The sequence below is a fragment of the Brassica oleracea genome, chromosome C1, assembly GCF_000695525.1.
Source record: "Brassica oleracea var. oleracea cultivar TO1000 chromosome C1, BOL, whole genome shotgun sequence".
NCBI lineage: Eukaryota > Viridiplantae > Streptophyta > Magnoliopsida > Brassicales > Brassicaceae > Brassica > Brassica oleracea.
This window is the reverse complement of record NC_027748.1, coordinates 2,027,708-2,055,022: the sequence shown is the minus strand read 5'-3', so window position 1 is coordinate 2,055,022 and position 27,315 is coordinate 2,027,708. Positions and strand designations below refer to the sequence as shown.

General features: G+C 37.2%; 6 protein-coding genes across 6 annotated transcripts; 3 read left to right on the top strand and 3 right to left on the bottom strand.

Moving 5' to 3' along the window:
- Positions 1-191: 191 nt before the first annotated feature.
- LOC106341872 (kynurenine formamidase) lies at positions 192-1,583 on the top strand. Its single transcript, XM_013780613.1, has 6 exons — positions 192-621; positions 696-740; positions 818-890; positions 961-1,058; positions 1,150-1,220; positions 1,315-1,583. The coding sequence occupies exons 1-6, from the start codon at positions 198-200 to the stop codon at positions 1,438-1,440; spliced, it is 837 nt and encodes a 278-aa protein (XP_013636067.1). The 5' UTR covers positions 192-197; the 3' UTR covers positions 1,441-1,583.
- Positions 1,584-1,640: 57 nt separating this feature from the next.
- Positions 1,641-2,451, top strand: LOC106341883 (microtubule-associated protein TORTIFOLIA1-like). Its single transcript, XM_013780626.1, has 2 exons — positions 1,641-1,867; positions 2,004-2,451. Exons 1-2 carry the CDS (start codon positions 1,766-1,768, stop codon positions 2,346-2,348), a joined length of 447 nt encoding a protein of 148 aa, XP_013636080.1. The 5' UTR covers positions 1,641-1,765; the 3' UTR covers positions 2,349-2,451.
- A 1,046-nt stretch (positions 2,452-3,497) lies between these two features.
- Positions 3,498-6,315, bottom strand: LOC106316591 (probable serine/threonine-protein kinase At4g35230). Its single transcript, XM_013754483.1, has 9 exons — positions 5,980-6,315; positions 5,762-5,897; positions 5,429-5,562; positions 5,249-5,354; positions 5,051-5,136; positions 4,751-4,939; positions 4,487-4,651; positions 3,942-4,055; positions 3,498-3,867 (listed from the first exon to the last, which is right to left on the bottom strand). Exons 1-9 carry the CDS (start codon positions 6,313-6,315, stop codon positions 3,616-3,618), a joined length of 1,518 nt encoding a protein of 505 aa, XP_013609937.1. The 3' UTR covers positions 3,498-3,615.
- A 1,780-nt stretch (positions 6,316-8,095) lies between these two features.
- Positions 8,096-11,512, bottom strand: LOC106307776. The gene is made up of 4 exons (XM_013744830.1): positions 9,981-11,512; positions 9,712-9,905; positions 9,425-9,648; positions 8,096-9,219 (listed from the first exon to the last, which is right to left on the bottom strand). Exons 1-4 carry the CDS (start codon positions 11,389-11,391, stop codon positions 8,481-8,483), a joined length of 2,568 nt encoding a protein of 855 aa, XP_013600284.1. The 5' UTR covers positions 11,392-11,512; the 3' UTR covers positions 8,096-8,480.
- Positions 11,513-19,927: 8,415 nt separating this feature from the next.
- On the top strand, positions 19,928-22,690 carry LOC106342268 (glycerol-3-phosphate acyltransferase 3-like). The gene is made up of 12 exons (XM_013781148.1): positions 19,928-20,193; positions 20,275-20,332; positions 20,459-20,577; positions 20,664-20,763; positions 21,024-21,119; positions 21,209-21,305; positions 21,390-21,477; positions 21,554-21,650; positions 21,718-21,803; positions 21,968-22,087; positions 22,203-22,301; positions 22,467-22,690. The coding sequence occupies exons 1-12, from the start codon at positions 20,072-20,074 to the stop codon at positions 22,513-22,515; spliced, it is 1,131 nt and encodes a 376-aa protein (XP_013636602.1). The 5' UTR covers positions 19,928-20,071; the 3' UTR covers positions 22,516-22,690.
- Positions 22,691-22,780: 90 nt separating this feature from the next.
- On the bottom strand, positions 22,781-26,237 carry LOC106318047 (isocitrate dehydrogenase [NAD] regulatory subunit 1, mitochondrial). Its single transcript, XM_013755891.1, has 4 exons — positions 25,660-26,237; positions 23,684-23,923; positions 23,340-23,418; positions 22,781-23,260 (listed from the first exon to the last, which is right to left on the bottom strand). The coding sequence occupies exons 1-4, from the start codon at positions 26,173-26,175 to the stop codon at positions 22,986-22,988; spliced, it is 1,110 nt and encodes a 369-aa protein (XP_013611345.1). The 5' UTR covers positions 26,176-26,237; the 3' UTR covers positions 22,781-22,985.
- Positions 26,238-27,315: the final 1,078 nt, after the last annotated feature.

Genomic DNA, 27,315 nt, shown 5'->3' with positions numbered 1-27,315 from the left:
AATGAAAAACAACATGGAGATAGTTTTAAACAGAGGCTTTTCTGCAAATTCAAATCATAGTTAAGGCGTGGTTTATTTAGAAGAAAAAAACAATGTCTTGATAATATGGGCCTATAATTGATTTCAGGCCCATTAACAAAAAAAGAAAAGGCCCAAAATGGTGAAAGTTTGGTATCTTCTTCTTCGTGATGATCGAAATGGGGGAGAGCAAACTAACAATGGCAGTTCCTCCACTTCTCCTCCTCACACTCCTCTCCCTCCCTTCTCTTCTCATCCACGCCGCCATCTCCGATGCTTACCCCACCATTCCCGGAACCGCTCCGATCGACGGAGGTTTCTCCGATGAACTCAAACCCATCCGCCGTGAGGTCTACGGCGAAGGCAAAATCTTCGACATCAGCCACCGCTACACGCCGGAGATGCCGGCGTGGGAGTCAAAAGAAGGAATCGGACGGTTTCTATGGCTAGCCGCGAGCATGAAGAACGGGTCGCTCGCTAACAACTCCGAGATGAAGATCCCGACTCACACTGGGACCCACGTCGATTCGCCTGGACACGTGTACGATGAGTATTACGACGCTGGGTTCGATGTAGACTCGCTTGATCTCCAAGTCTTAAACGGTAATTGACTCTGGTTCATTCCAGAGGTCTTACCTTTGTGATTTGATCGCTCGAGTTTGATGTTTCGTTTGTAGGTCCTGCGTTGTTGGTTGATGTTCCAAGGAACAAGAACATAACTGGTAACTGAACTTGTCTTTATATATATTACTATTTTTTAAAAAAATAGTGATTTTAAGACTACCTTATGATTGTGTAGCCGAAGTGATGAAGTCTCTTAACATACCAAGAGGAGTCCGTCGTGTGCTTTTCAGAACATTGAATACTGACAGGTAACATCAGTTAGAGATCCTCATTAAATGTTAAATTGGTCAACTTTATCTTCCAAAAAAAATATTACAGGCGTCTGATGTTCAAGAAGGAGTTTGATACAAGCTATGTCGGATTCATGAAGGACGGCGCACAATGGTTGGTAGACAACACTGACATCAAACTTGTTGGTAATAATCAAAATTATCTACGTTTTTGACATCATTCTTATGGTGGTTTCTTTCTAAGATGAATTTTGGTGTATCCATTGTCAAAATGTAGGGGTTGATTATCTATCAGTAGCTGCATATGATGATCTGATTCCGTCCCACCTAGTATTCCTAAAAGGCCGAGTAAGTAAAAGCGTTATCCTAAGTTTAAGTAGATGAATCCTGAATAACAATAAAGATATTGATAATGAGGGTTATATATATAAAACTTTGACAGGAGACTATACTGGTGGAGGGATTGAAGCTGGATGATGTGAAGGCAGGAGTCTACTCTGTTCATTGCTTACCTCTAAGACTTGTTGGAGCAGAAGGGTCTCCAATTCGCTGCATCCTCATCAGTTGATTTCTTCCTCCAAAACTTGGAGTTGTCTGTATGCAAGTTAACCTTTCGTATCTTTACTTCAAGATCTTATGCTTGACAAAAAAAAAAAGTAAAATAAATAAGGAAACTTGGCGAGGTTGCAATCCAATTAGGAAATTTCATTACTTAAAATTTCCATATCAATACCAAGACCGAAAAATTATAAAAAAAGAAAACAAGAAACCGGATAACATCAAAAGATTTTTTTAATTTCCCTAATCGTATTCATATAAATAGGGAGCATTATAACCTCAAATAACACACCCGAGAGGATTCAAAAACCCTAGACACCAAAATCAAATCAAAGATGATGGAAGGAGCATTGCAAAGTGTGAAGGCCTTCTTGAGTGCATTGGCATCACAATTAAGAAGTTTGATCAAGGACCAAATAGATTCCACTACTGCCAATGTAGCTACACTTTCTCAATCCCTTAAAAACTTTTAATTAAGAAGACATTCCATAATTACAGTGTTTTGACGTGTATTTGTGATGATCCTTGTCAAGACCAGCTTAATGATTGATTAAGATTTTTTTTCTTGGACAGATAAACCAAGTTAGAGAAAGTATGACAGAGGCGCTGGTTTTATGGGAAAGGTTTTATCAAAGGATTGAAAGGATTGAAGAGGTGTTGTCAAAGATTTCATCTGATGTTCAGCTTGGAACAGAGAAGAACGTGGAGGAAAGGTCTGAATCTTTCCAAACCATGGAAGTAGTGTTGCCTTGTAGACGTGAAAACAATGATGAGGAGGAAGAATCAGAAGTCGATGATCTCAACAGTGCCATGGGATCTTCAAACCGCATCCAATTAGATTCCATTTTCCAAAGACACGGCAAAGTACGAAGTTGCCGGCGAGGTTGTCGATATATCCAAATAAACGAGAGCTTATAATTGACTTTGTTCACTTAAAGCATGCCGTAGGTGTCTAAACAAATTTATAAACTAAATCATCTGATTTTTTTATATTTTGCTGCTGATTTTTTATATTTTGCTGGTGGAGACCATTTTTCTAGTATTATATATTACCATCAGAAATTAATAAGATGTTACTCTCCTCTTTTTCCTGTTAATACATTCTTATATTCTATTCCTTTGATGTTGATTGATCGTGTGACCAATCACAATCGTTATTTACCATCAGGGTCTATATAACAAAACAAAACAAAGCTTTTAAAATCAGAAGTTCAAGTATACGTACTCCACTGCTACTTTCGCTACAAAACCCAAGATGACAACCGGACAGAGGAGATTGGCCCGGCAACCAAGAAAAGAAAACAGATGGTCGTGAGAGCTGTCTCAAGTCCCAAGCCGAGAAGAAGTGATGAGTACTTGGAGGCAAACCGATAGATAATGCCTCCTCTGATCCTCTGAAGCCTCTCTCTCCATGCGACATTCTGGAAACGGTTGATCCGTGTGAAGACCGTCTGTGAGAAAGAAACAGATTCGAGTTATTACACAGAAGCAAGAACATGATTCACTAATGAAGATCCAGGTAAGCTTCTTACGAGATAGGTCCATATGTGAAGGATGGCTAGTCCAATCTACCTATCTTGGACCGAGAAGAAACCAGGTGTTTCGTCTTGCGGCACTAGTGATGGGATGATGACAATAATGTCGACAAGGAGGACCAGCAATGTCTCTGCCGAGTTCTGTGAATCCATTTTTGTCAGTTACCAAACTGCCAAGGTAAGCTACACTCTCTCGATCCCTTAAAGCTTTAATTAAGAAGACATTCCACAATTAACCGTGTTTTGACATGTCTTAATGATGATTTACTCTTTTCTTAAAGGCTTTTTAAGTGATCTTGTCAATAAGATAGCATAATGAGATTGATAAGATTTTTTCTTGGTGGCAAGATACACCATGGTATGGAAAGTGTGACAGAGGCCCTGCTTGTATGGTGGAAAAATATTCTTATATATGAAAAAAAAAACAAAGCTTAAAAACAGAGACCATGCATATAGTTACATGTATTGCATTACAAACATTGATTTTCTTTTTGTCTCCCTCTATGGTTACTACATTACACCCCCAATGAACAATCACATCGACAGGTTTTGAACCATTTGTTTCTTCTTTAAAAAGAATCTTTTGAAGCTCACAAGATGATGTAAAACACATTGTGTATCAAGAATCCAAAAGATCATTTGCCGCTTCCTCATTTGCCGCTTCCTCGTTGTCTCTTCTCTTCGAGCTGAGAAGCTTCGTTCAACATATCTGCTGCGTCGGTGTTCATGTTCAGCTTCGCTAACGCCACGGACTGCATGTAGAAAGCCGTTGGCCAGTCAGGATACACGCATTGCGCTTGCATTGCGTCGCGCAGCGCTGCGTCTGGTTGATCGCATAGTAAGTAGCATAGACTTCTCCGACCGAATACAGTTGGTGACACCATTGTTCCTACGTCGATAAACTGCTCAAAAAAGCAAATGTATGTAAGCCAAAAAAAGTTCTAAAAAGATACAAAACTAACAATGTTAATAATACCTGTGAGTAACAGTCTATGGCGGTTTTGAAATCTTTCTCGCGGAAAGCTTGATCACCACGTTTGCGTGCGTCAAGCATGTCTTTCATCTGTTGGGTCCATTCTTGGAAAGATAACTGAAGTCCATAGAAAATCATCAGTGAGTTACTTTAAGAATTTAACCACTTTTTAATGCGTTGTAGTAACTGAAACCAAAACTATTATAGGCATGCGGTTTATAACCGAACCGAACCTGCATAACCAAAAAATTTTGGTCAGTTCGGTTCAGTTCGGCAGGTTTATAGATTACTTTTGGTTTGGTTTGGTAATCGGTTAGTTCTTTAAAAAAAAAATTGTTAAACCAAATTTCGAACCGAACAAGCTGAACTAACCGACAAACCGAAATTATCCGAATTTAAATTTTAACAGAAATATAACCGAAACCAAAAACTTTCGTTAATTTCTTAAAATCAAACTACCCGAATAACAAACTTTTTTCGGTTCAATTCAGTGAGATTTTGATCGAACCAAACTACCCGAACCCGAATGCCAACTATTATGTACTGACCTCGTTTGTCCCTTCATCGTCTCTGTAGTGTGTCATGACCAAGATCTGATGAATAGCTGTGAGATCCATTCTCGAGCAAGCCTCACCTAACGGCGAAAGTGGCCTCTGTGGCGTCGAAGGTGCCTCCTCGTGCTTCTTTATTCCAAGCATTACATAAGAAGGAACCTGCAAATCATATTTTTTAACACTTTAGAAGATGAATATAATAACAACTCGGTGAGATTCAAGAACTCGGTGAGATTCAAGAACTCGATTCACACTTACATCTGATTTAGTTTGCAATGGTGCAAGCGTTGCCACAAGATCTTTGGTATTAGGTCTCTCTCGAGGCTCATACTGCAAGCATTGAGAGGCGAGTTCTACAACTACGGTAGCTTCTTCTGTTGAGAACTTTCCTTCGAGGTGTGAATCCATCAACAGAATAATATTCTTGCCGCGTATCATATCCAGAGCCTAGAAGAAGGAGGTACCACTAAATTATTATAACAGAAACTTATTATCTACTTGTATATGACATGGACATTATCTATCATGACCAAAACAGATGATAGAGAAGGAACTTACATGGCTTGGAGGGATGTGTTTGCCACTAAGCAAATCAAGAAGCACAGTTCCAAAGCTGTAAGTAACACTTTCAGGTGTCACTCTTCCTACAAACACAAACCACGCTTAGTTAGACTGCTATATAGATACATAATCAAAGACAAAAGGTATTAAACTAAACATTTGCATATAATACTGATTGATAACAAATTGATTTACCATTTCTTAGATATTCAGGTGGTGTATATGCTAGGTTGGTGCTATAACTTTTACCATCACGACTGTTCTTCATCAAGCCGAAACACGAGAGACGAGGATCACCATCCTACAACATTATTTCAAAAAATTGTTATAAAAATCACCTAAGCATGGAATAAAATGTTCAGAAGAGAGCAATACCTCATCAAAGAGAACCCTGTAAGCATTTAAATCATGGTACAAAGGACGACCCTCTGTGCTACAATAATCCAAAGCTTCGGCTATGTAATATCCTACTCGCAACCTCATAGCCCACTCAATCGTCTGATTCTCCCCTGTGAATAACAAAACAAAACAAAAAACACAACGTGATTAAGGAAAGTTTCCACTTTTAGTACTATAACACACAACGCGATAAGAAAAGTTTCCACTTTTAGGATTATAACATAAAAACCATAATACAACCTTAAAGATTCACTTTAACAGATTCATCACTCTAATGGGAAACAGATAGAGAGAGAGAGAGAGTATTACAATGGAACAAATGCTTAGCGAGTGTATCGTTAGGCATGAACTCAGCAACGAGAAGCCTCTCGTCTCCGTCACAACAGTAACCAATCAGATTCGCTAACCGGTTATGTCTGAATTTTCCAACACCCCATGCTTCTTCCTGTAACAAAATTCAAGAACACAGATTTCAAAAACAAAGACATGAACATAAACAGATTAATCAAGAATGTTTTTTATATTACCGCGAATTGTTTAGGATCAGGCCAAGCCATCTTAGTGAACTTCTTGACGGCGATCCAACGGCGGTTCTGAAGCCGGCCTTTGTAGACGAGATTTGGGGCTTTCTCGCCGCTTTCCGACACGATGTTGTCGGAGCTGAAGTTGTTTGTAGCTGCTTTGAGGTCGGAGAAAGAGAACTCTGAGAAAGACGGGATTCCTCCTCCAGCTACACCACCAGCTCCGCCGTTGTCAGCCGTCGTGGCGCCGCCGCGGTGGTTTTGAGTCGCTTGCGTCGGTTGAACTCCATCTTTCCCGAGCGGCTGGTGTTCATCCGAACACAAGGATTGGCAACAACCCATTGAAATTTCTAAATCCTTTTTTTCTCACGACAGAAACAAAGCGAGTCGGAAAGTGTTTCTCTTTTGCTTCTTGTAATAGAGAGAGAAAGAAAGAGAGAGAAGAATATAGTGGTGGAAAATTAAAAATTGGATTTTTTATTTTATTTTATTTTTCTGTTTTGTCTTGTTTGACTCCTGAGGTAAGTTTCTAATAAGTTGGCTGCTTCTTGTCAATGATAACATGCCACTTCAAAATTAAGTTGAAACTAACCCAAATTATGGTTATAATTTTATCCTATCAGTAAAAGTATTTATAAGGTCAGTTTTGAAGTTTGCAGTGTTTTTTGGGGGTTCATAAACTGTTTTATCTTTAACCAATGGATTTGAATATTGAAAAGCCAAAGAAACAGAAGAAGCCAACTTCTTTTTGTGTGTATATTATATACTACTATAATACAATAATAAAAATGATTCGGATGTTCAATGATATACACTTTGTGGTACCAAAAGAGATTTCGGGAAAATCACATTATTTGCCAGCTCAAAGTGTTTGTGATTGGAGTGACTTATCATCGACCATTCCTACTTTTTCTTTCTCCATTTTTTTCTTCTTTTTTCCAGCACAATCGATTTTTTTTTTTGCGCCTAGTTCTAAGTATCTAATTATTTCAAAAGATTCGTACTTGTATAGTGTAAAGATAGGTGTGAAGAAAAATCTGGAGTTTGTAGAAAGTTGACTTGTGAAACCGTGTGATATTTAATTCTGATTCACATGTTTCTTTTTTTTCTTTCATATCTGTTTATATTTCTGGATTGTTGACGTACCTCCTAATTAGAGTAATGTTAGTTTTATTTCCATTTGAGTATTAATTACTCTGATCCGAACGAAATTACTACTTTTATGCATAAGTCCTACAAAATCTTTTTAAGAAGTTTTACTCATAAACAAAAAATGTCAAAACTGAAAAGACATTTTCGTTGTCATTTGGAACTCTGAATGTGTACTATACCATGGAAACCGCATAACCTATTATGGTTAAATGTTCAAAATCGTATTCATTTGTTAACATCTAAACTGCATACTCTAGATTACCAAAACTGAGTTGAATATGGCTGTGTGGTGCTTTTTGATAGAGACCTCTAGACTAAAAATCCTGTCAACATATGGATCAGCTTTCAAACATTTATTTTTTACTCGTATACGATATACATCATACTATTTTGAGTTTTGTTTGGTCACCTTGAAAATAGTTTGTATGTTCTTAATTTGGATGTTTGCAAATGAAAAGTATTCTTGCAATGTTTCTGCTATTTACCACCTTTCGAGGTTACAATAGTTGTCTCCTGTGTAGAAAAGGCAAAGAGTGAAGTGATCTAAAGATTCTCCAATGTAAATTGGCTTTCTTTGTATGATTAGATGCTCAAGCACTATCTCCAGTATATAATAAACATTCATCATTAGCCTATGGTTGGATCACAACAATAACTTCTGGAACTTATTCTATTCATGTTATCATTTTATTTAAGATTTATTATTTTACAACAAACAAACACACACGAAAAAAGATTTGTCACACGAGACGTCAAGTTCACGCTAATCATGTTTGGCACGGCAACACAAAGTCGTTAACTATTGGCGCAGGCACTGATTGAGAAAGAATGGACCACTGTGTTTAGTACTACTATTAAAAGTTTCACGTGATCAATGTTTAAGGCTGGTCAGGTTAATTATTGGTAATAGTTTGCAACTTATCACAAAATGATTACATATTTTAAATCTTATGTTAAAAGAAAGAGAGACTTGCCTGCTACTAACCTTCAGATTTTACAAAATAATTGTTGAGAACGCTACCAAAAGTTTCAACCTAAACGTCTTATGTATACACTGCCCTAATTTAATAACCATTAGGCTCAAACTAATATCTGCAACCTGCATCATATGTGGTAAAGTAAAACAAGTCATCAAACCTTCCTCTAAACCATCCGGTTCAAAGCCTTGCTGCACTAAACCGTATCTATATAAACCGAACATTTGGCAGTAGTCTCTCTACACGGTTTCTGCCTCCTCTTAGATCATCATCACGATGGGGCTCTTCTTGCCCAAGTCTCAGATGGTTTTCTAGTATACCAAACCGTATACCCAGTGTTCCAGCATCATTGCAAAGATCTTTCTCCTGTTTTACTTATTAGTCCTCATCCGACTCAACTTCTCGTGGAGCAGTTTCTTCTTCAGCACGCACCAAGAGATCATCATAAGCCCTCACAGATTCACCAGTGAATCTCTCCATAGCTTCAAAAATCCGCTGCAAGCTCCCTTGCAAACTATCGTTGCTAGTATCACTCTGGTAGACAGCGTTCCCAGACAAAGAAAGACCATCACCAGGTGCCACCAGAACCATCTTCTTCTCCAGCGCTTGAATCTCTCTATGTATCCTCTGCTCCTCCCTGTCCATGTTCCTAACTCTCTTCTCCGCATCCCCCTGCCCCATCGCCGTCGTCTCCAACCGATCTTGCTCCCAGAGCTGAAGCACGCTCGTGGTGAAGCTACGCATCGCCTCGATAACTTCCTTCTCGGATATCCTGTCCAGAGCTTGAGACCACTGGTTGCATATCACAAAGATCGGTGGGGCTCCGATACGACCAGGTGAGAAAGGAGCGATGCCGTCTGGCGTCTCCTCGGGCTCGTAGAGAAGACACTTCATGAGCCATTTGTTTAACTCTCTCACGTAGCCTTTCTGAGCGCTGACCCAGCTAGAGAATCCTAGTATCCAGTTAATAAGCTCGTGTCCTAACAAACTAGTTGCTTCTAGATGCTCTTCACCGAGTTTCTTGCTTGCTCTTATGGGACCTAGCCCTCGAGCTTCCCTGATGGCTTGAGACTGAGTTTGATGACACTCAAGCATTGCTTTCCACATTCTTGTAAGCCTAAGAATAAAACAGAATCAACATTTTCAAAATGTAAATATGTAACAAATTTTATAAACTAATTGGAGAAATTTTAGTTGTATATTATTTATTTTATGTAGCTTAATTAACATTATTATAACTGTTTTATGAAATTTATCTTGCTAATAATTTGGTTTATATTATAATCAGTATAAACATAAACATGTGGAGGCAAAGCTTTTACCCTTGAATCAATGCATTAAGTTGCGGCCATAGATCTTCGTCTCTAATCTTATTAATCGTCACAGAGATTTTATCAACAACCTGAATCGCAATCCTTATCTTCGTTGACATGTCTCTCACTAGTTTACGAGTTGTGTCTACTTTGGTAGCTTCAGCACCTCTTTCATCCAAACGCTTTAGCTTCCTTAGCTTCTTCTCGTGAGCCACGCGCAACTTCTCCTCAGCCTAGACAAGAGTATAAAGCTTAACAAAAAGAACTGATCACAGTGTTTTAAGACCAAACATTACCTTCACTTCATGGTAAAGCTTCTTCTCCCATAGATGAAGCTTATGCAACGTGGAAGAAAGATTCCTCGACCTTGACGCAAGTTCTTCCTCGATGTCTGCGTAAGTAGGCGGCGCAGTAACAGCAGCAGCAGCAGCAGGAGCAGAAGATCCTCCTCCAGAGGTAGAAGGTAGCGAAGGATGTAACAATTTAGAAACTGCAAAGAAAAAAGTTTAAACCTTTTTAAATTAATCTGTTTGCATAAAAGTTGTTTTAGAGAGGTTATTATTACCATGTTTACGACCGTAAGGATGCTTCCCCACTTCAAGCAGCTTAGCGATCTCGCTTCCTGACTCCGCAGCCTTCACGAACTGAGTCTCAATCTCTTTAGCGACCTCGTGCACCGCACGTGGCCCACCTCCTCCTCCACCGCCACGTGGCGCCGCAGCATTGCTCCGTCTCTCTTCGTTGCCAGCGTCTTCAACAACCGTCTTCTTCTCTACAACGTGCACTTCGTACTCCACGCCTTTCTTCTCCACCGACACGCTCGGCCTACTCTGATACATCGCCGCATCTCCGCCGCCGCTAGTGCTGGCCCCTGATTTATCGACAACCGGCGGAGGAGACGGAGAAGTCAACGGAGGCTCTTCTCTGTACACGGCGGCGGGAGGCGGTTGGTTATTACCACCACTGCCGCCGCCGCCGCCGCCGGCGAACTTCGGTCTGCCGTGAACTTCCTTAACAACCTCGTACTGCGAATCGTCCTCCTCCAGCTCCGGTATACCTTCTTCCTCCCTAAGCTCCCTCGAGTCACGGCTCGGAGTGTACGGAGGGTAGTAAGTATCGAACGGATTCAAAAAATCCCAGCCGTTGGACCTAGGCGGCGACGGAGGAGGCGGAGGCGGTTTAGTGGTAGCACCACTCGAAGAAGAAGAACCGTAGTAACCGGGTCCGGGTCCGGGTCCGGTATTTGAGTATCCGTAATAATTAGGAGGATAATGATTGTAAGATGATGATGATGATGATTCACCTTCGTAGACTCTTTGAGGACTGCTTGGTCTTTGCTCATAGATCACTGAAGGAGGCATGGACTTGTTCTTCATGTAATTCATATGCATATAACTTCCTCCCGAGTAAGCAGAAGGAGGAGGAAGCTGCTGATGATGAGTCATCATTTCCGGATTCGGGTACGGGTTATAACCCGGTTGTTGTTGTTGTTGTTGTTGGTCCATGTAAGGTTCGTGTATCGGGAAATGGTTTAGATGGTGGTGGTGTTGAGGAGAGAGGTGATGTAAAGAGTCCGAATCCAAATCGAGGTGGCCTTCTTCATCGTCATAGTCGTCGTCTTCGTCTGAATCCGAATCGAATTCGAGATGACCCGAGTCAGAACCCGAACCGGAAGGTAGTTTTGCTTTTTTAGGGGATTTTTCTTCTTCGTCGGGGTCGCCTTTTCTGTGAGGAGGGAGGTTGAGTCTCGGAGAGTCACCTCCTCCGCCGTTAGCGCCGCCGGAAGCGACGAAGCGGTGGTGGTGGTTGATGAAGAGGTGGAGCGAGTGGCCGATTCCTCTGAGCGAGTTGGTGTACGCCACGTGGGATTCGGATAATAGGTAACGCTGATGGATGGCTGCTTCTAGGAAGGAGCAGCGTTCGCGGCAGAGAGCAACCGCCGGGAGATCGTCGAGCTTGGAGCTTGTACAGCCCATTTCAATAATTCAACAAAAAAAGAAATTAATTTAAAAAAGAGGAAAATAAAACAGAAAAAAAAAGAAAGAAAGAGGAGATTTGAAATCTGATAAGAAATTAAAAGGGAAGAGAGAGAGAGAGAGAGAGAGAGAGAGAGAGAGAGAGAGAGATGGAAGGTAGGTGAGAGGAATTGGAGATGGAGGCGCATATGGGGTAAAGATGGTGTGGTTTGATGGTGATAGAAAGAAAAGACTTGAAGTGATTGTTTTCTCGAGAAAGTATTATTTTCGGTTTTAGGCCTAGAAATTGAAAAAACAAAAAAAAAACGAATGATTTAGCTCTCAAGAAAATAAAATAAAATAAAAATAAAGATAAATAAAAGTAAGAACAAAAGGAAAAAACAGCAAAGGACTGTGGAGGAATCTTGCCAGCACCGAGATTTTCGTCTGTTTCTCCCATTAGATGAGTCGGTGTTTTTTTTTCCTTTATTTTCTTTTTCTGGTAATTAATCACACTATTAATCCTTTCATTTATTAACCGAGTTTTCGAATATGAAAATTCTTTTAGGACAGTACTTTGAGAGGTTCGGACAGAAGACATGGATCTTAAAAAAAGATACGGGTAGTACTTCTGTTCTCTTAAAGTTTAGTAGAAGTGTTTGGCTTTAGGTTTGACGGTAACTTTGACTCGTTTTGACCATTTTTGTTATATATTCTCCAAAACACCCTTGGTTGTAGTCTTTAATTACGTAACGACAGTATTTGATTTGGACAATTTAAATCGTAGTATTATTGCATGATGGTAACGGATAACGTAAGGGGAATTAAATGAGGAATGTACAGCATTTGTGTGTTTTGAATAATTTATTGATTAGTTACTTTTAAACCGTGTTGGTTTGTGTGTTCAAACTAAAGACGTAACTAAATGGATGTTGTTACCAAAACAGAACTTCAGGCTTCAGGTGTGATTGCTAACGTCGTCAGGGTGGTTATTCCTCTCTCGTTGACTAGACTTTTATTTTTGTTTTATCGATGCGTTATATCATCTGAATGTACATATGTATGTTGTAGTGTGTATGATACATTAGTATAGCTAAGGTTCAATACAAATTTAATTGCAGGAGTCAACCCTATATTCCAGGTTCAAATGTGAAAATATTAATTCTTGCATTGCTAATTTATAGAAATTTTACATTATATAAAACCTCAAAAATACATTGATACATGAAACAGATACATAAATTGATGCTTTCGAGCTCCAGATATGCATTTCAAACTCCGGTTTAAAACATCGGTGATGTGATCCATACAGTTTCGGCAAACAAATGCAAAGAATTATTATCGAAATCTTTGAGTGTGATTGTATTGCAGTAACTTTTTACTCTACTTTTTTATTTATTCCAGCTACCACTAAAAATATACCAATCAGGTGAAGCTTATTTTTTTATTTTTACTCCATTTACTATTTAGAAAGTGGAAAACACACACTTAATTTTACTTTATACTCCCTCTGTTCCGGAAAGTAATCATTCTGTTCTGGAAAGTAAGATTTTCTAGAGTATGCACGCTTATTAAGAATTTAATAAATATTTATAATTTAATTTATTTTTTACTTTATTATACATTTTCCAATAACTTTCCACCAATGAAATTTAATCAATTCAAATATTCTCAATTAATGTTCCTCAAAAGTATAAAAAAGTACATTAACAATATAGAAAATCTATCTTTGTGGAACAAGAAAAAAATCTAAAACATCTTACTTTCTGGAACGGAGATAGTATTATGCTAGAGTAATAATGTTTCCACTCATTTTTTCTTTTCTTTCTTATTTTCACCATTTTTATTTTCCACCTATTTCCACCTTTTTATTTACTTCTTTTTACTTCAGCTGTATCCAATCACACTTTGTTTTAAGGTGTCATTTTAGCTTTTCTCAAAAAGGGGTCATTTTACCATCACGTGAATATTGCGTCCATTATGTTACGCATATTTGCATGTTAGCTATAAAAAAATGCAAAAGACATGTTTCTTAAAATATCCTATATCTCAAATTGACAAAAAAAATCCTATATCTCAATTCTATCAAAATTAAAATTTTAAGGATAATAATTGACAAAAATCCTATATTGTTTAACCGGAGTCGCACAACATTACAACGATTTTTCCTTTTTAACTTGTCGTCGACTACTAAGGATTAACAGTCTAGAACACGAGTACGCACATTGGCACAACAAAACAAATCACAGGTCAACTGCGGGATAATGTGGTGACGCGAGTTTACAGCACAGCGTTAAAACAATCAAACAATGACCCGGCAGCATGAATTAGGACACATAAGGATACTTAGCATCGAAGCCTTGTAACAGTTATCCAAATGTTATTTACCCAGAATAACTTGGTGCTGAAGCAATCCCTTTTATTCTATTTTCTTTTTGCTTTTTTAACGAACTCTTTTTACTTTGCATGTTTGTCTTCTTTTTTGGCCTTTTTACTGTATGCTATATATCCTTTATCGCTTGGAAATCTGGTGAGACAATCAAAAATCGGTCTGTGTTGTACCGCATATGCATGGTAACTGTAAATACAAAATACAAGTAAAACTAATCTAAAGATAAAAAGCTTCTAACCAAGTGTTAAGATGTTTCAATAGAAAATAAGTTGATGCATGCGATGGTTTACTTGTTTTTTTGGAGACGACGTCCATATGCATGGTGCGTATAAATATCGTAGATTGCAAATTCTAGATTAATAACGCTTTGGAACATTAGCGTGGTTTTACCAACGATAGCGTGGTCGTAGATCAGCTCATTGGAAAATTGGTCAATGTGCGAATAACCATCGAGTTCAATAAGAGTTGGTCATGTACATGTTTTATATGACAAGTTTATAAGTTCTCCCAAAAAGGAAAATCCTATTCAGTTCCAAAAAAAAAAGGATGATCCTATGGATTTCAACACGAGATGTTCCATATACTTTTCCACAACGCATTTGCTATTGTCAATTTTAATAGTCCATTAAGCAGACAATATCTACTCAAACAGTGGATTCTTTGTATATCGACCGATCTTCACAGTTGAAATCGTACGGGGAATGTAAATAAAAGTCCACTTACTCCCGTCAATAACATATAATTCAATAATATTCATGTTTTACCTGAAATCTAAAATAGTTGAGATCATATTCTAACAAAAAGCAAAAGCAAAATAGATATCATATTCTACTGTCATGCCAAACTGTTTGACAAATGTCCAAAATCTTAGTGATGTTAGGTGCAAAATATAAGATCAGGCCGTGTTGATTTAGAGGTATGATGTTTTGAGAAATTTACTTTGGTCCCCTGCCCAACTTCAATGAGTCAATTAATTGTTGCATTTTAGGGAAAGCGTGACGAGGTAAACTTTATATAGTATACTTGTAGTGTATGTAAATGAAAATGTACAAATATATAAACGAGGGGAGTGCTTAAAACTACAGTAATAAAGCATTGAATTTAATGCATTGTGACGTCGTCTTCTTCTTCTTGTCCCTTTCACCTTTTTATTTTCCTCGCTTTCTTTAGTTTACTAGGTTTAAGCTCAGCACCATTTAATTTTTTCTGGTTCTAAAGTCTATAATTCTATATAACAGTACACAGGAAATTGTCTCTGTGTTAAAGCACATGACTTCTACTGTTATATAGACTAGAACCAGAGCAAATTAACCGAAATGCTTCATTACTTTATATTATAAGATAATTCTATAACGTAACTATAAAGTTTGTAGCAACACTTTGTCATAATATATAAAAGATTATCTCGGAGTTATAAATGATAATTTTTAGTCAAAAAACAAGTTGTTGTGACTGATTTATTCTAAGAGACAAAATTATATACAAGATTTTGCGAGCTTTTGCTGAAACAGTACTGTTTACACATGTTCACAAGTTGACTTCTAAGAAGGGCCACTGCAGTGAATCCATATCCTGTAGAAAAAGAATAGCCTCAAAGCTACTCGAAAAATAACAGTTGTTATCCCGAAGGTATCTTATTTGAGTTTTGACCACATTCTCTATACTCAAATTATGAAATTACTATGCAACATTATTGACTGATAAAGTTCTGATTTATTTATACTTTATGCAATAGTAGATGCTAGTGACAGATTAGGCCGTGTATATATGAATAAATGAGTGGGAGAAACAATTTAGTATGATACAACGATACAACTATTCTATTTCCTCTGCTATTTAGTGGGTTTGGTAGTTCTGGTCAGTAAGATATAGTGTTATTAATGTGATGGTCATTAATGGTAGCAGATTTAATTTAGGGTTTATAGGAAGAATAAACAAAACACGGAAAAGTCTTTGAAAGATGGGGAAGAATTCGGCAGGCACAGAATAATTGGGCGACGACGACAGGTGACATGTGACACTCATTTCACTGGTGAACAAAGGTTCCTTATATAGACAAACTTTTCATTTCATCTTTTATGTTAGTATTTAAATATGAGTATATAATAATAATATATAGTCTTAGGTCTACCTCAGTACCACGTCCCACTAATTTTTGTAGTCATTTTGTGCATGCATTCCAACATATAGATTTCAATGAGGAAATATCGTATTTTCTAGTTGAATTTAGTCAGGAATGGTTAGGAAAGAGCTTTTTCCAGCTGTGATGCTACAGTTGAATTGAAATCTAACTTAATACATGCAAAAAAAAAAAAAAATTAAGTGGTTGTAGTTGAGCAAGCTGCATTTTGCTAAATTTTAATTCAATTTATTAATTTGTTTGTAATAATATACAATATTTTAATATATTCCAAAGATGTATGTTATTTTCTTAACTTTATGAAATAGTATTATGTTTTGTGTTTCAAAAAACTGCACATGCACTATAATTTTGAGGTCTTATTTTGTCAATAGAAACCTTCAATAATGAAAATGATAAAATATCCAGAGAGCATCAAGTGTTGTGAACCATAAGGGAAATGTTTCAATGGCTGTAAATATTTAAGTGGCTTGCTGTAACTTTCTTTTTTAGCAGAGGTGGCTTGCTAGCTGTAACACTACAAAAAAAAAAAAATCCTCTTCTACATTGGGTTATATTCTCCTAGAAAAGATTTAAAAACAAATATTTATTGGTCCAGTGGTCTCTCAAGTTGGGAGATAAACTAAAACTAAAGTCTAAGCTTTAGATATGATAGGGAAACTATGGAAATATGACCACTTATCCACTTCGGTTTTCCTAAATGATTTTGTAGATTTATATCAGAATCTTTAAATTAGTATTTGGTGGAAATCTTCGAACCAACACTAGTTTTGCAATCGCAATCGCAACCACAGTGGATCGATGATACATGATACATGTCAAGTTAAGATTGATATAATTTTTTTAACAAAATTCAAGATTGACATAATTAGCTCTTTCTCAAAAGGTCAAAGACTGATATAAAAATTCCAATAATTTAATATTTTTTTCCAGTGAATATTAAGCTAAAATGAAAGTAACGTAAAAAAACAAATAGTTACAAAAATCAACATTACTAAATAGATAAATATTCTAATAAAAAAATCTAAAAACATGAGTATATTCCTGTAGTGGAAGCTCCCTAGTCTAGTAGTTTGACTAAGGGTTCATTAATGCTTCTACATTAAGAGGTCTGGAGTTCAAACTCCAGAAAACACAAATTATGCAGATTATAGAGAAAAAAAGATTACAAGAGATCTTCAGCACGGTGCATGGCGTATCATCGAACATGGATCTCAAAAGGCGGTTCAAAGTGATGCAGTCAAACGTGCATTTTTATATGATGGTAGAATTATCGGTTATAGAATCATCTATGTAATATTTTTTATTGTTGTAATAGCATAATTATTCAGACGTTAAAAAAGAAAAAAAAAAGAGTATATTCTCGTATAGCCAACTAAATAGAAAAAGCTAGGTCTTTTCCTGTAAAGTAAAAAGGAAATAAGCGGAAATTTAAACTCGAAAGAATCGCTTTGACTTTCTTGTGTTCCTCCTTGGTGCCCATGTTTCTTCTCTCAGTACTTTTTTTTTCTTTTCGTTTAGACCTTATTTGTTTAGATTTACAATACTATTAGAAGAAATACGTACAAAAGTGATTAAATATATATTAAGCATAGTTAACCTATTAAAGTCATCTATACAGCGATAGTATCATTTCTTCTTAAGTCGATTCATGTTGATCTCATTTTCAGTTATATTATACGACAGTTTCTTACTTTCTTTGGCAAAAGGGTGAGTTTCAAGAGCTCATGGATTATTGTTATTTCATAGATTGATTAGGTAATAATCAGTTTATAAATCGTTAAAAGACTGTTCAAAGGATTTCATTAGAAATCGTAAAAGTTATGGACGAAAGAGTAAGAAAAAGAGTAAATAAATATTTATGCGAAAGCTAGGTCAAACGTAAGGAATATTCAACAGAAGCAAATGTTCCCCACAATCGCTAAATGACAATTAACAAAAAGGTATATGTACATACTATAAAGGACTTGTCTGATCTTGCTCTGAATAACATTCATTGGATTTATCTTCCCTCTCTGCCACTAGGGTATTATAGTTGGAGATCACTTCACTCAGCATTCCACTAGAGTATTATAATTCGACATCCAAGTTGAAAAAGAAAACAATCTGAAAATTTATAAACAAACGTACCATTGGCAATTTGGCATGAGCGTAGTGCAATGTATCAAATTATCAATAATGTAGGCCTACTATTTGACTTTTTATGGTGTTAGTTTTTAGCTAACCCATTGTCAGTTGGTTTATTAAAAAATGGAGTTCTAGATTTTTGGTTCATATATATATTTTACATCTTCATTAGATCAGGTTTGTGATAAATGAAGTATTTTCTCATGCATAGTGCTAATACTCATTCGATTACAAAAACTATACTTTAAGTATGGAGGTCGATGTTGAGGTAGGCCAAAACAATTAGATAATTTCCAATGTATTATTTCATTACTTTTTTCAAAATGGAATAATTTCATAATGGCATTGGATTTTATTGTAATCATACTTTAGTTTAGAGTAAACTTATTTTTTTATTCCATTATAGAACAAAAAAATCAAACAAGATTAGAGCATTTTTTACTCTAAAATAGAAAATGAAAATAGAGTTAGAGAATAAAACACAAAATGTATGTAAATGTGGTTTAGGTTTCACGTTATTTGCTTTTTCATTATTTTAAACTGTACAATATCTATAAGATCCATGGAAGATTAATATTATAAGACATAGACAAGACAACCTAAATGATGATCAACCACTTAACCCTGTGATTAGGTTCCACAACCGGTTTCCTTCGTGTTTCTCTCTGCAATTCTTTTCCAGACTTTGATTTGCATTATTGCATATACGTAGTAGTATAATGGTACTATCTCAGTGCATTGTACTGTATTTAGATGTTTCTCTCTGCAATTCTTTTCCAGACTTTGATTTGCATTATTGCATATACGTAGTAGTATAATGGTACCATCTCAGTGCATTGTACTGTATTTAGATGTATACGTATTGCGTTACTAAATATTAATTTGCGTAATTCTAGATCGAAAGCAATCCGAAAAAAGAAAAGATTTTAGTGTGAGCTTGAGAGAATAGGTCTTTATAGATTTTTTAAAACAATGATTTAACAACTAAGCCACGTTTTGCAAACACTAATTAATTCTCAGCATCAAAGTGAATTTGCTGGTTGAAAATTGATTATTTTTGGGCATTATGGATTTTTTAAATTGAAAGCAAAATACTTTATTACTAATAAGTGAAAGCAGATTTCAATCATAGATAAAGAATGATCTCGTTCCACTTGCTAGGCACTCGAGTAACATAGAGACTTCCCTGGCATTTATTTGTTCTTTACCATTCCTTTTTGCAAAAAATAGACAAATAATTAGTTATCTCACTTCAGTCAAAATAACAAAAACCAATGAATTAGAGAAACACTTAAAAATGGAAAAATTTACAACTAACAAGAAGTTGACAACCCTGATTTCTAACAAAAGGAAAACAATAACACAACTACAGAGGATGGTTCACAAAAGTAAATCTCATTTTCTTTTCACCTGCTGGCTTCTCCTGAAGACAACAAAGAATATGTATGGTAAGCTACATTTAAATTACAATAATTCTCTTTAATTTTAAGAAACAATACAAAAAACCATTGAAGAACAAAATATGCAACTTGGTGGTCTACAGAGATTTCTACTAGATGAGGAATTGCCCTGTTGGTCCAAGCCATAAATCGATTTTCTTATAGTGTGAAATTATTAGTTCTACATGTGACCACGCAGATATGAATCTATTGGTTACGCTCCATTTGAATACTCAGAGAAAAGATCTTATCGCTCGATGAAAATGTGATTTTTAATAGTGTTAGATCTTATCAAGACATCACAAGGTCAGAAACTCGGAAGTAGATGTCTGATTGGTTGGATTATGCCTTTAGATCCTTTTAGTTTCTTCAGTATCTTACAAAGTACTTCTCTAGAGTCACCGAGTCCCTTCTGATCCACACCTAAGTAGATAAAACTAATTATACTAATTAAACAATTAAACAATAATAATACACGCGCGCGTGAGAGAAGATCTGCGTTGAGAACATCGTTTGCTCCGACTCTTACCATCGTTTCACCACCAAAAGAACCCAATCTCCGGCGATCGGAAGCGAGAGAGAGAGAGAGAGAGAGAGAGAGAGATGAGCAGTACAGCAGGGAAGATGGTGACTTCAAGATCCGAGCTTGAATTGGATCACCCCAACATCGAAGATTACCTTCCTTCCGGCTCCTCCATCAACGAGCCTCGTGGCAAGCTCCGCCTGTAAACTCTTCTCTCCCTCTCCTTTGTATCTCTCTATGTGCGTTTGTTAATGGTAGCATATGATGATTTTGATTGAATCAGGCGTGATTTGCTAGACATTTCTCCAACGCTCACTGAAGCTGCTGGTGCCATTGTTGATGTAATGTCTGATGAGTTTAGCTTACAAAGTTTTAATCTTTTTATTGATTTATCTTACAAAGTTTTAATCTTTCTTGATTTATCTAAGCATCTCAAGTATAAAGATCTTTTTTTTTTTGTTGGGTAGGACTCATTCACTCGGTGTTTTAAGTCGAACCCTCCAGAGCCTTGGAACTGGAACATCTACTTGTTTCCTTTATGGTGCTGTGGTGTTGTTGTTAGATACTGTCTTCTCTTTCCCTTGAGGTTTGTTTGGTTTGGTTCTATCTTAAAGTTCATATTTTTAAGCTGTGTGTTGGACTGATGAGGAGTTGATTGTTTAAAACCTGCAGGTGCATCACTTTAGCTTTTGGATGGTTTATTTTCCTTTCAACGTTTATCCCTGTACACTCTCTCCTGAAAGGTCAGGACAGGCTGAGGAAAAAGATTGAGGTAGGTGGGGTTGGTTCTCTGCAGGGCCGGCCCTGAGATTTTAGGGGCTATAGACGGTTTAAGGAGGATTTCAATAATTTGGGGGTTTGAATTTTTTTTTACAAGTTTAGGAGCCTCTATATATAAACTTTTTCGAAAATTTTGGGGGCTTGAGGGGAACTTTTTATCCGGTTTGGCCCAGGACCGGCCCTGGTTCTTTGTGTCGTGTATAATCCTCTGCTTTGTTGATATCTTGATGTTGAAATTTGTGCTGTTACCAGAGAGTCTTGGTGGAGATGATATGCAGCTTCTTTGTGGCCTCATGGACAGGAGTTGTTAGATACCACGGGCCACGGCCTAGCATCCGTCCTAAGCAGGTTCATGTTTCCTTTTATAAGTATCTATCTCCTTTGATAGTTTTATTGTACTTATGCTTAATTTTTTATGACTGGGGTGTGTTAAACAGGTCTATGTTGCCAACCATACTTCGATGATTGACTTCATCGTCTTGGAGCAGATGACTGCTTTTGCTGTTATAATGCAGAAGCATCCTGGTTGGGTTGGTAAGTGAGTCTCATTGGTTTTGTCTTTGGTGCATTGTTTTTTAAAAGACATGGTTTGACTTTTGATGCTTTTATAATACGAAGGGCTTCTGCAAAGCACAATATTAGAGAGTGTTGGATGTATTTGGTTCAATCGTTCCGAGGCTAAGGATCGTGAGATTGTAGCAAGAAAGTAAGCATGATATGTTTCTTTTATCTCCTTTGATCTACTGATATTAATCATGGGAAAATGAATCTACATCGTTCAGGTTAAGGAACCATGTTCAAGGAACTGACAATAACCCTCTTCTCATATTTCCTGAAGGGACTTGTGTAAATAATAATTACACTGTGATGTTTAAGAAGGTATTATGAACCCTTACTTTGATGTTTTATGTTAATAGTTTCTGAGTTGCCTCATGACAATGTTCAGGGTGCTTTTGAATTGGACTGCACTGTTTGTCCAATCGCCATTAAATACAATAAGATCTTTGTTGACGCCTTCTGGAACAGCAGAAAGTAAGGGTGTTTTCTTTATGACTTTCTTATCAGATTCTAGCTAGTAATAGGCACACTAGTCTTTTAATTTTATATATATTGCATAGTTGCGATTGTTCTGGTTGCAAAGACATGAAGTTTTTTTTGGAACATTTCTAACAAAAGGTGTTGCATGATCTTTGCAGACAATCATTCACTATGCATTTACTGCAACTCATGACATCGTGGGCTGTGGTGTGTGAGGTGTGGTACTTGGAACCCCAAACAATAAGGCCTGGTGAAACAGCAATTGAGTTTGCAGAGAGGTAAAACACAATATAACACACTGAAGTTTTTCATATGAAGATTAAGCATGACATTCTTTTGCGTTTTAGTAGTTGGTCTAACATTTATGAGATCCACTTTGTTTGATTCTCACAGGGTCAGAGACATGATATCTCATAGGGCAGGTCTCAAAAAGGTTCCTTGGGATGGATACTTGAAGTATTCGAGGCCAAGTTCCAAGCATAGCGAACGCAAGTATGTGTTATTCTTTGAATGTGTCTTGTCATTATTCTCTGGAACTAAATGAATCACTGAGAACTTCCAGTAGCAAAGTCTTTGCATTAATGTCCCCCTATCTGTTGTGTACGCTCGAATTCCTAACAAGACTTGGTGATGATTTGTCTTTCTTTAAATTCACAGGCAACAGAGTTTTGCAGAGTCGATCCTGGCTAGATTGGAAGTCAAGTGAATGCAAAAGATCATTTCATGTTTTATGTTTTTTTTCTTTCTCTTTTTACTTGTGGTGTTTCATTAATCTGCTAGACAAGACAAACTCATACCTCTTGTGCTTTTAGCTCTCTCTGTGTATCAATACATTACACTTCTGAATTCCAGCAATAATGATAGTTATGATTCATTCGCTCTTCTACTTGTTGCTAGTTTCTCTGGTGGTGCTATGAATAGGAAAGAACTAAGAACTGAAGTTTTCTTTCATTCAGCTTCTTGGACAACAATAATTTTGAAAACACAAACAAGCGTAGCAACATGAATTATTTGGAATAGAAAAATATGGTTCGAGAGTTTCGACGAGTTAACGTCTAAAGAATGTAAAACTTACAAAACCAGACAGCGTGGATTATACCCAATATACTTTTGGCAATAGTAGCAAGGAACTTTGATGAGGGAAGGAAGGAACAAGTAACTTTGTCAAAGGTGGTCTCACTCAAGATTTGCAATGACGGCATCAACCACCTGCTGAGTAGTGCTTTGTCCACCAAGATCTTTAGTCCGGCAATTTCCTTCGGAGATGACTCTTTTCACTGCTGTTTCGAGCCGGTCAGCAAACGAAGGAAACTGAAGGTGTCTTAGCATCATGGCTGATGAGAGAAGCAGCGCCACTGGGTTCGCTTTGTTTTCTCGTACTATCTTGTCTTTCCCCACGTTTCCTGCTGATGCACCTTGCTCAAATACCGCATGGTCTGCCCCTACGTTTCCTGTTTTCATGTTCATAATATACAAATTTCAGAACTGTCCATAGTTGTAATTGAGAGTATAAGCAGAGGCTATTGTTACCTCCAGGCATGACTCCAGTGCCTCCAGCAATACCAGCAGCAGTGTTTGCAACTAAATTACCATACAGATTAGGTGTCACCTGCAGAACATTTAGTCAATAAGCCGTTTCAAGAAAAAGAAAAGAATAAAAAGCCAAAGGAAGCTAATGCAAACATCAATCAGAGAAAACATAAACACAGGTTAATAATAGCAGTGAAAGGCTGTCATCCAAGTGAAGAATTAAGCTGTAACACGGTCTATTTATTTAACTGAGAAAGTCTTATTAGCTACACACAGCTTTCTCGCCAATCTATTTACAGCAGAGACGACGAAGAAAGTACTAAGAATACAACTATTAAACATACCATGACGTCGAACTGCTCTGGTTTGGCTACAAGTTGCATACAGCAGTTGTCAACAATGATCTCATTGTAAGTTATCCCTGGATACTTTTTAGCGACCTCTCGACATGACTCCAAGAACAAACCATCAGCAAGTTTCATGATGTTAGCCTTGTGCACTGCCGTCACTTTCTTCCTGTTGTTCAGGTACGCATACTCAAACGCATACTTCGCTATACGCTCCGAACAAAACTTCGTAATCACCTAACAAAAGACAACAAATCATGACATCAGATCCAAGAAATAACCATTTAGCTAATCCAACACTGTTTCAAGAAGCCATGACAATAAAAATCTAAACTTTCAATGAGTAAACTGACCTTAAGACTCTCTAAGCTAAGAGTCCATAAAAATCGAAACTTTTAATGAGGAAACTGATCTTAAGACTCTCAATAACACCAGGAACAACCTAGTGGTGCTCTCTAAGCTAAGAGTCCATAAAAATCGAAACTTTTAATGACGAAACTGATCTTAAGACTCTCAATAACACCAGGAACAACCTAGTGGTGCTCTCTAAGCTAAGAGTCCATAAAAATCGAAACTTTTAATGAGGAAACTGATCTTAAGACTCTCAATAACACCAGGAACAACCTAGTGGTGCTCTCTAAGCTAAGAGTCCATAAAAATCGAAACTTTTAATGAGGAAACTGATCTTAAGACTCTCAATAACACCAGGAACAACCTAGTGGTGCTCTCTAAGCTAAGAGTCCATAAAAATCGAAACTTTTAATGAGGAAACTGATCTTAAGACTCTCAATAACACCAGGAACAACCTAGTGGTGCTCTCTAAGCTAAGAGTCCATAAAAATCGAAACTTTTAATGACGAAACTGACCTTAAGACTCTCAACAACACTATGCGCACATCTTCTAAGCTAAGAGTCCATAAAAATCGAAACTTTTAATGACGAAACTCACTTTTAAAACTCTCAACAGCACAAGGAACAAACCTATTAGTCTTCTCTAAGCTAAGAGTCCATAAAAATCAAACTTTCAATGAGGAAACCGAACTTAAGACTCTCAAACAATACAAGGAACAACCTAGTGGTGTTCTCTAAGCTTAGAGTCCATAAAAATCGAAACTTTCAATTCGGAAACTGACCTTAAGACTCTCAAACAACACTAAGAACAACCTAGTGGTGCTCTCTAAGCTAAACAAGTCCATAAAAATCGAAACTTTCAATGCGGAAACCGAACTTAAGACTCTCAACAACACCTAGTGGTGTTCTCTAAGCTAGGATTCCATAAAAATCGAAATTTTCGAATCAAACTTTCAATGAGGAAACCGAACTTAAGACTCTCAAACAATACAAGGAACAACCTAGTCGTGTTCTCTAAGCTTAGAGTCCATAAAAATCGAAACTTTCAATTCGAAAACTGACCTCAACACTCTCAAGAACACCAGGAACAAACCTAGTGGTGTTCTCTAAGCTACGAGTCACATCAAAATCAAAACTTTCAATGACGAAACTGATCTCTAGCCTCTCAAACAACACCAGGAACAAACCTAGTGGTGTTCTCTAAGCTACGAGTCACATCAAAATCAAAACTTTCAATGACGAAACTGATCTCTAGACTCTCAAACAACACCAGGAACAAACCTAGTGGTGTTCTCTAAGCTACGAGTCACATCAAAATAAAAACTTTCAATGACGAAACTGATCTCTAGACTCTCAAACAACACCAGGAACAAACCTAGTGGTGTTCTCTAACCTACGAGTCCATAAAAATCGAAACTTTAAATTCGTAAACCAACCTTAAGACTCTCAAACAACACCAGGAACAACCTAGTGGTGTTCTCTAAGCTAAAAGCCCATAAAAATCGAAACTTTCAATGACGAAACTGACCTTAAGACTCTCAATCAACACCAGGAACAACCTAGTGGTGCTCTCTAAGCTAAACAAGTCCATAGAAATAAAAACTTTCAAACAAGAAACCAACCTTAAGACTCTCAACGACACCAGGAACAACCTCATGCTCAAGCCCCGCATACTCCCCCTCAGTATTCTCCCTAATCACAACGATGTCAACGTTCTCATGCTTCGTCGGCAACCCAGGCAAGTTAAAGCAGTTAACAAGCGACGCGAACAGATCAAGCTCCTTCCTCAGCTGCACGTTCAGCGAGCTCACACCGCCTCCGACGGGAGTCTTGAGCCCGCCTTTCAAGCACACCTTGTTCTTCCTTATCGACTCCATCACCTCCGCGGGCACGCGGCTCATCTCCCCGTGGACGTCGTACTTCTCGAAGTAGATCGGCGCGTGCATCGCCTCCATCACCTGCTCGACGGCGTTGGTCACGAGGGGACCGATCCCGTCGCCGGGGATTAGGGTCACTGCGCGTGGGGATCCATCGCCGGGTCGGGGCATGTAGGTCACGGATCGGGTTTGGATGCATGAGGAGGAGGCGTTTGAGTTTCTTGCGAGGTTCTTGAGGAGAGTCAGCGATCGAGGAGACATGTTTTGAGCTTGTGAAAGTTTTGATCTTTTTTTTTCTTTTTTTTGTTTGGCTTTTGGAGCTTTGGAGGCGGACGAAAAGTCGTTTATTGTATAATTTGTGTATATTTGCACATTTGCTCCCTATAAATCTTTTAACCTTATTATTACATTCTCATAAATTAGTTAAGCTTGCAGCACCAAAAGAGTTAACCACTTATTACTCCATAAGATCACCGTTATTTTTTCTTAAGTAATTCAGTAATAGAGTTGTATTTAATTGTTACTCCATTTTAAAGTGAAAAATAGAATGATGAATAAAATAAATAAATTAATAAGTTTATAGAGTAAACCTATTTTTACTCTATCAAAGAGTAAAAAATGAAATAAAAAATGGAATACGGTTGAAGTTCTTTTATTTCAAATTTTATTTTAAAATAAAAAAATATAGTGAAGTTAGAGGTGTTCTTAGTCTAATATCCTTGATTTTGATGATTGTTTCCATTATTATGTGTAAAATGTTACATGAAGAGGAGTATGACTTGCTGTGAAAGTATCTGTAAAAGGATTTATGCTTAAGAATAATCCAGGATATTTGGAAAAAAAAAAGAACCTCCAAAAATCAATGAAGTGATATTTCTTTGTAGGAGAAGTAACAAAATATATAGGTGGAAGTAGCATCTCTTCTTCTTATTTGTTATTGTATTTGTGCTATATAGACGCATATTTGCATGTTGTTGTAACTTTATTGTTAAGGCGGTAGTGATAGATTTGAGGATCAGTATCTTTTCTTGTGTCTTTTGTCTGCAGGCTAGCTGTTTCTTGAAAAGGATAAAGGGTTTGAAGATAGGTCAGAGATGCGAACATGGATAGCCACTAGCTAGTACAAGTATATATTCTTCTCTTCTTCTTCTTTTTTGGTTGCCAAGACTGAATCTGTGTGTTTTTATAAACCTACACAAGTGAAATGTCAACTTATTTTCTACTTTCAAATTAACTGGCACAATTGTTTCGTGTTTCTATATAATACTAGACTAGGCATGTTACGTTCCCCATATTTTCTTGCCATGGCTTCTCTGGGACTAGACTCAAATGTTGCTGCATTTTGATCCCTAGATAACTCTGGAGTCTGGACTTGGATGTTTGAGGTTAGTTCGTTAAAGA

What these genes read in the sequence shown, in the direction of transcription:
- LOC106318047 (XM_013755891.1), bottom strand. Translation starts at nt 26,175, where the DNA reads ATGTCTCCTCGATCGCTGACTCTCCTCAAGAACCTCGCAAGAAACTCA. An exon ending in GTGTCGTTGAGAGTCTTAAG is followed by an intron (nt 23,924 to 25,659) that starts GTTGGTTTCTTG and finishes GTCTTTTGTTAG; the next exon opens with GTGATTACGAAGTTTTGTTC. An exon ending in CACTGGAGTCATGCCTGGAG is followed by an intron (nt 23,261 to 23,339) that starts GTAACAATAGCC and finishes ACATGAAAACAG; the next exon opens with GAAACGTAGGGGCAGACCAT.
- LOC106341872 (XM_013780613.1), top strand. Translation starts at nt 198, where the DNA reads ATGGGGGAGAGCAAACTAACAATGGCAGTTCCTCCACTTCTCCTCCTC. An exon ending in AGAACATTGAATACTGACAG is followed by an intron (nt 891 to 960) that starts GTAACATCAGTT and finishes AAAATATTACAG; the next exon opens with GCGTCTGATGTTCAAGAAGG. An exon ending in TAGTATTCCTAAAAGGCCGA is followed by an intron (nt 1,221 to 1,314) that starts GTAAGTAAAAGC and finishes AAACTTTGACAG; the next exon opens with GAGACTATACTGGTGGAGGG.
- LOC106307776 (XM_013744830.1), bottom strand. Translation starts at nt 11,391, where the DNA reads ATGGGCTGTACAAGCTCCAAGCTCGACGATCTCCCGGCGGTTGCTCTC. An exon ending in AGCTTTACCATGAAGTGAAG is followed by an intron (nt 9,649 to 9,711) that starts GTAATGTTTGGT and finishes ACTCTTGTCTAG; the next exon opens with GCTGAGGAGAAGTTGCGCGT. An exon ending in CTTAATGCATTGATTCAAGG is followed by an intron (nt 9,220 to 9,424) that starts GTAAAAGCTTTG and finishes TTTTATTCTTAG; the next exon opens with GCTTACAAGAATGTGGAAAG.
- LOC106316591 (XM_013754483.1), bottom strand. Translation starts at nt 6,315, where the DNA reads ATGGGTTGTTGCCAATCCTTGTGTTCGGATGAACACCAGCCGCTCGGG. An exon ending in ACCTGAATATCTAAGAAATG is followed by an intron (nt 5,137 to 5,248) that starts GTAAATCAATTT and finishes TTGTGTTTGTAG; the next exon opens with GAAGAGTGACACCTGAAAGT. An exon ending in CATTGCAAACTAAATCAGAT is followed by an intron (nt 4,652 to 4,750) that starts GTAAGTGTGAAT and finishes TATGATTTGCAG; the next exon opens with GTTCCTTCTTATGTAATGCT.
- LOC106341883 (XM_013780626.1), top strand. Translation starts at nt 1,766, where the DNA reads ATGATGGAAGGAGCATTGCAAAGTGTGAAGGCCTTCTTGAGTGCATTG. An exon ending in TAGATTCCACTACTGCCAAT is followed by an intron (nt 1,868 to 2,003) that starts GTAGCTACACTT and finishes TTTCTTGGACAG; the next exon opens with ATAAACCAAGTTAGAGAAAG.
- LOC106342268 (XM_013781148.1), top strand. Translation starts at nt 20,072, where the DNA reads ATGAGCAGTACAGCAGGGAAGATGGTGACTTCAAGATCCGAGCTTGAA. An exon ending in GAAGCATCCTGGTTGGGTTG is followed by an intron (nt 21,306 to 21,389) that starts GTAAGTGAGTCT and finishes TATAATACGAAG; the next exon opens with GGCTTCTGCAAAGCACAATA. An exon ending in CGTGAGATTGTAGCAAGAAA is followed by an intron (nt 21,478 to 21,553) that starts GTAAGCATGATA and finishes TACATCGTTCAG; the next exon opens with GTTAAGGAACCATGTTCAAG.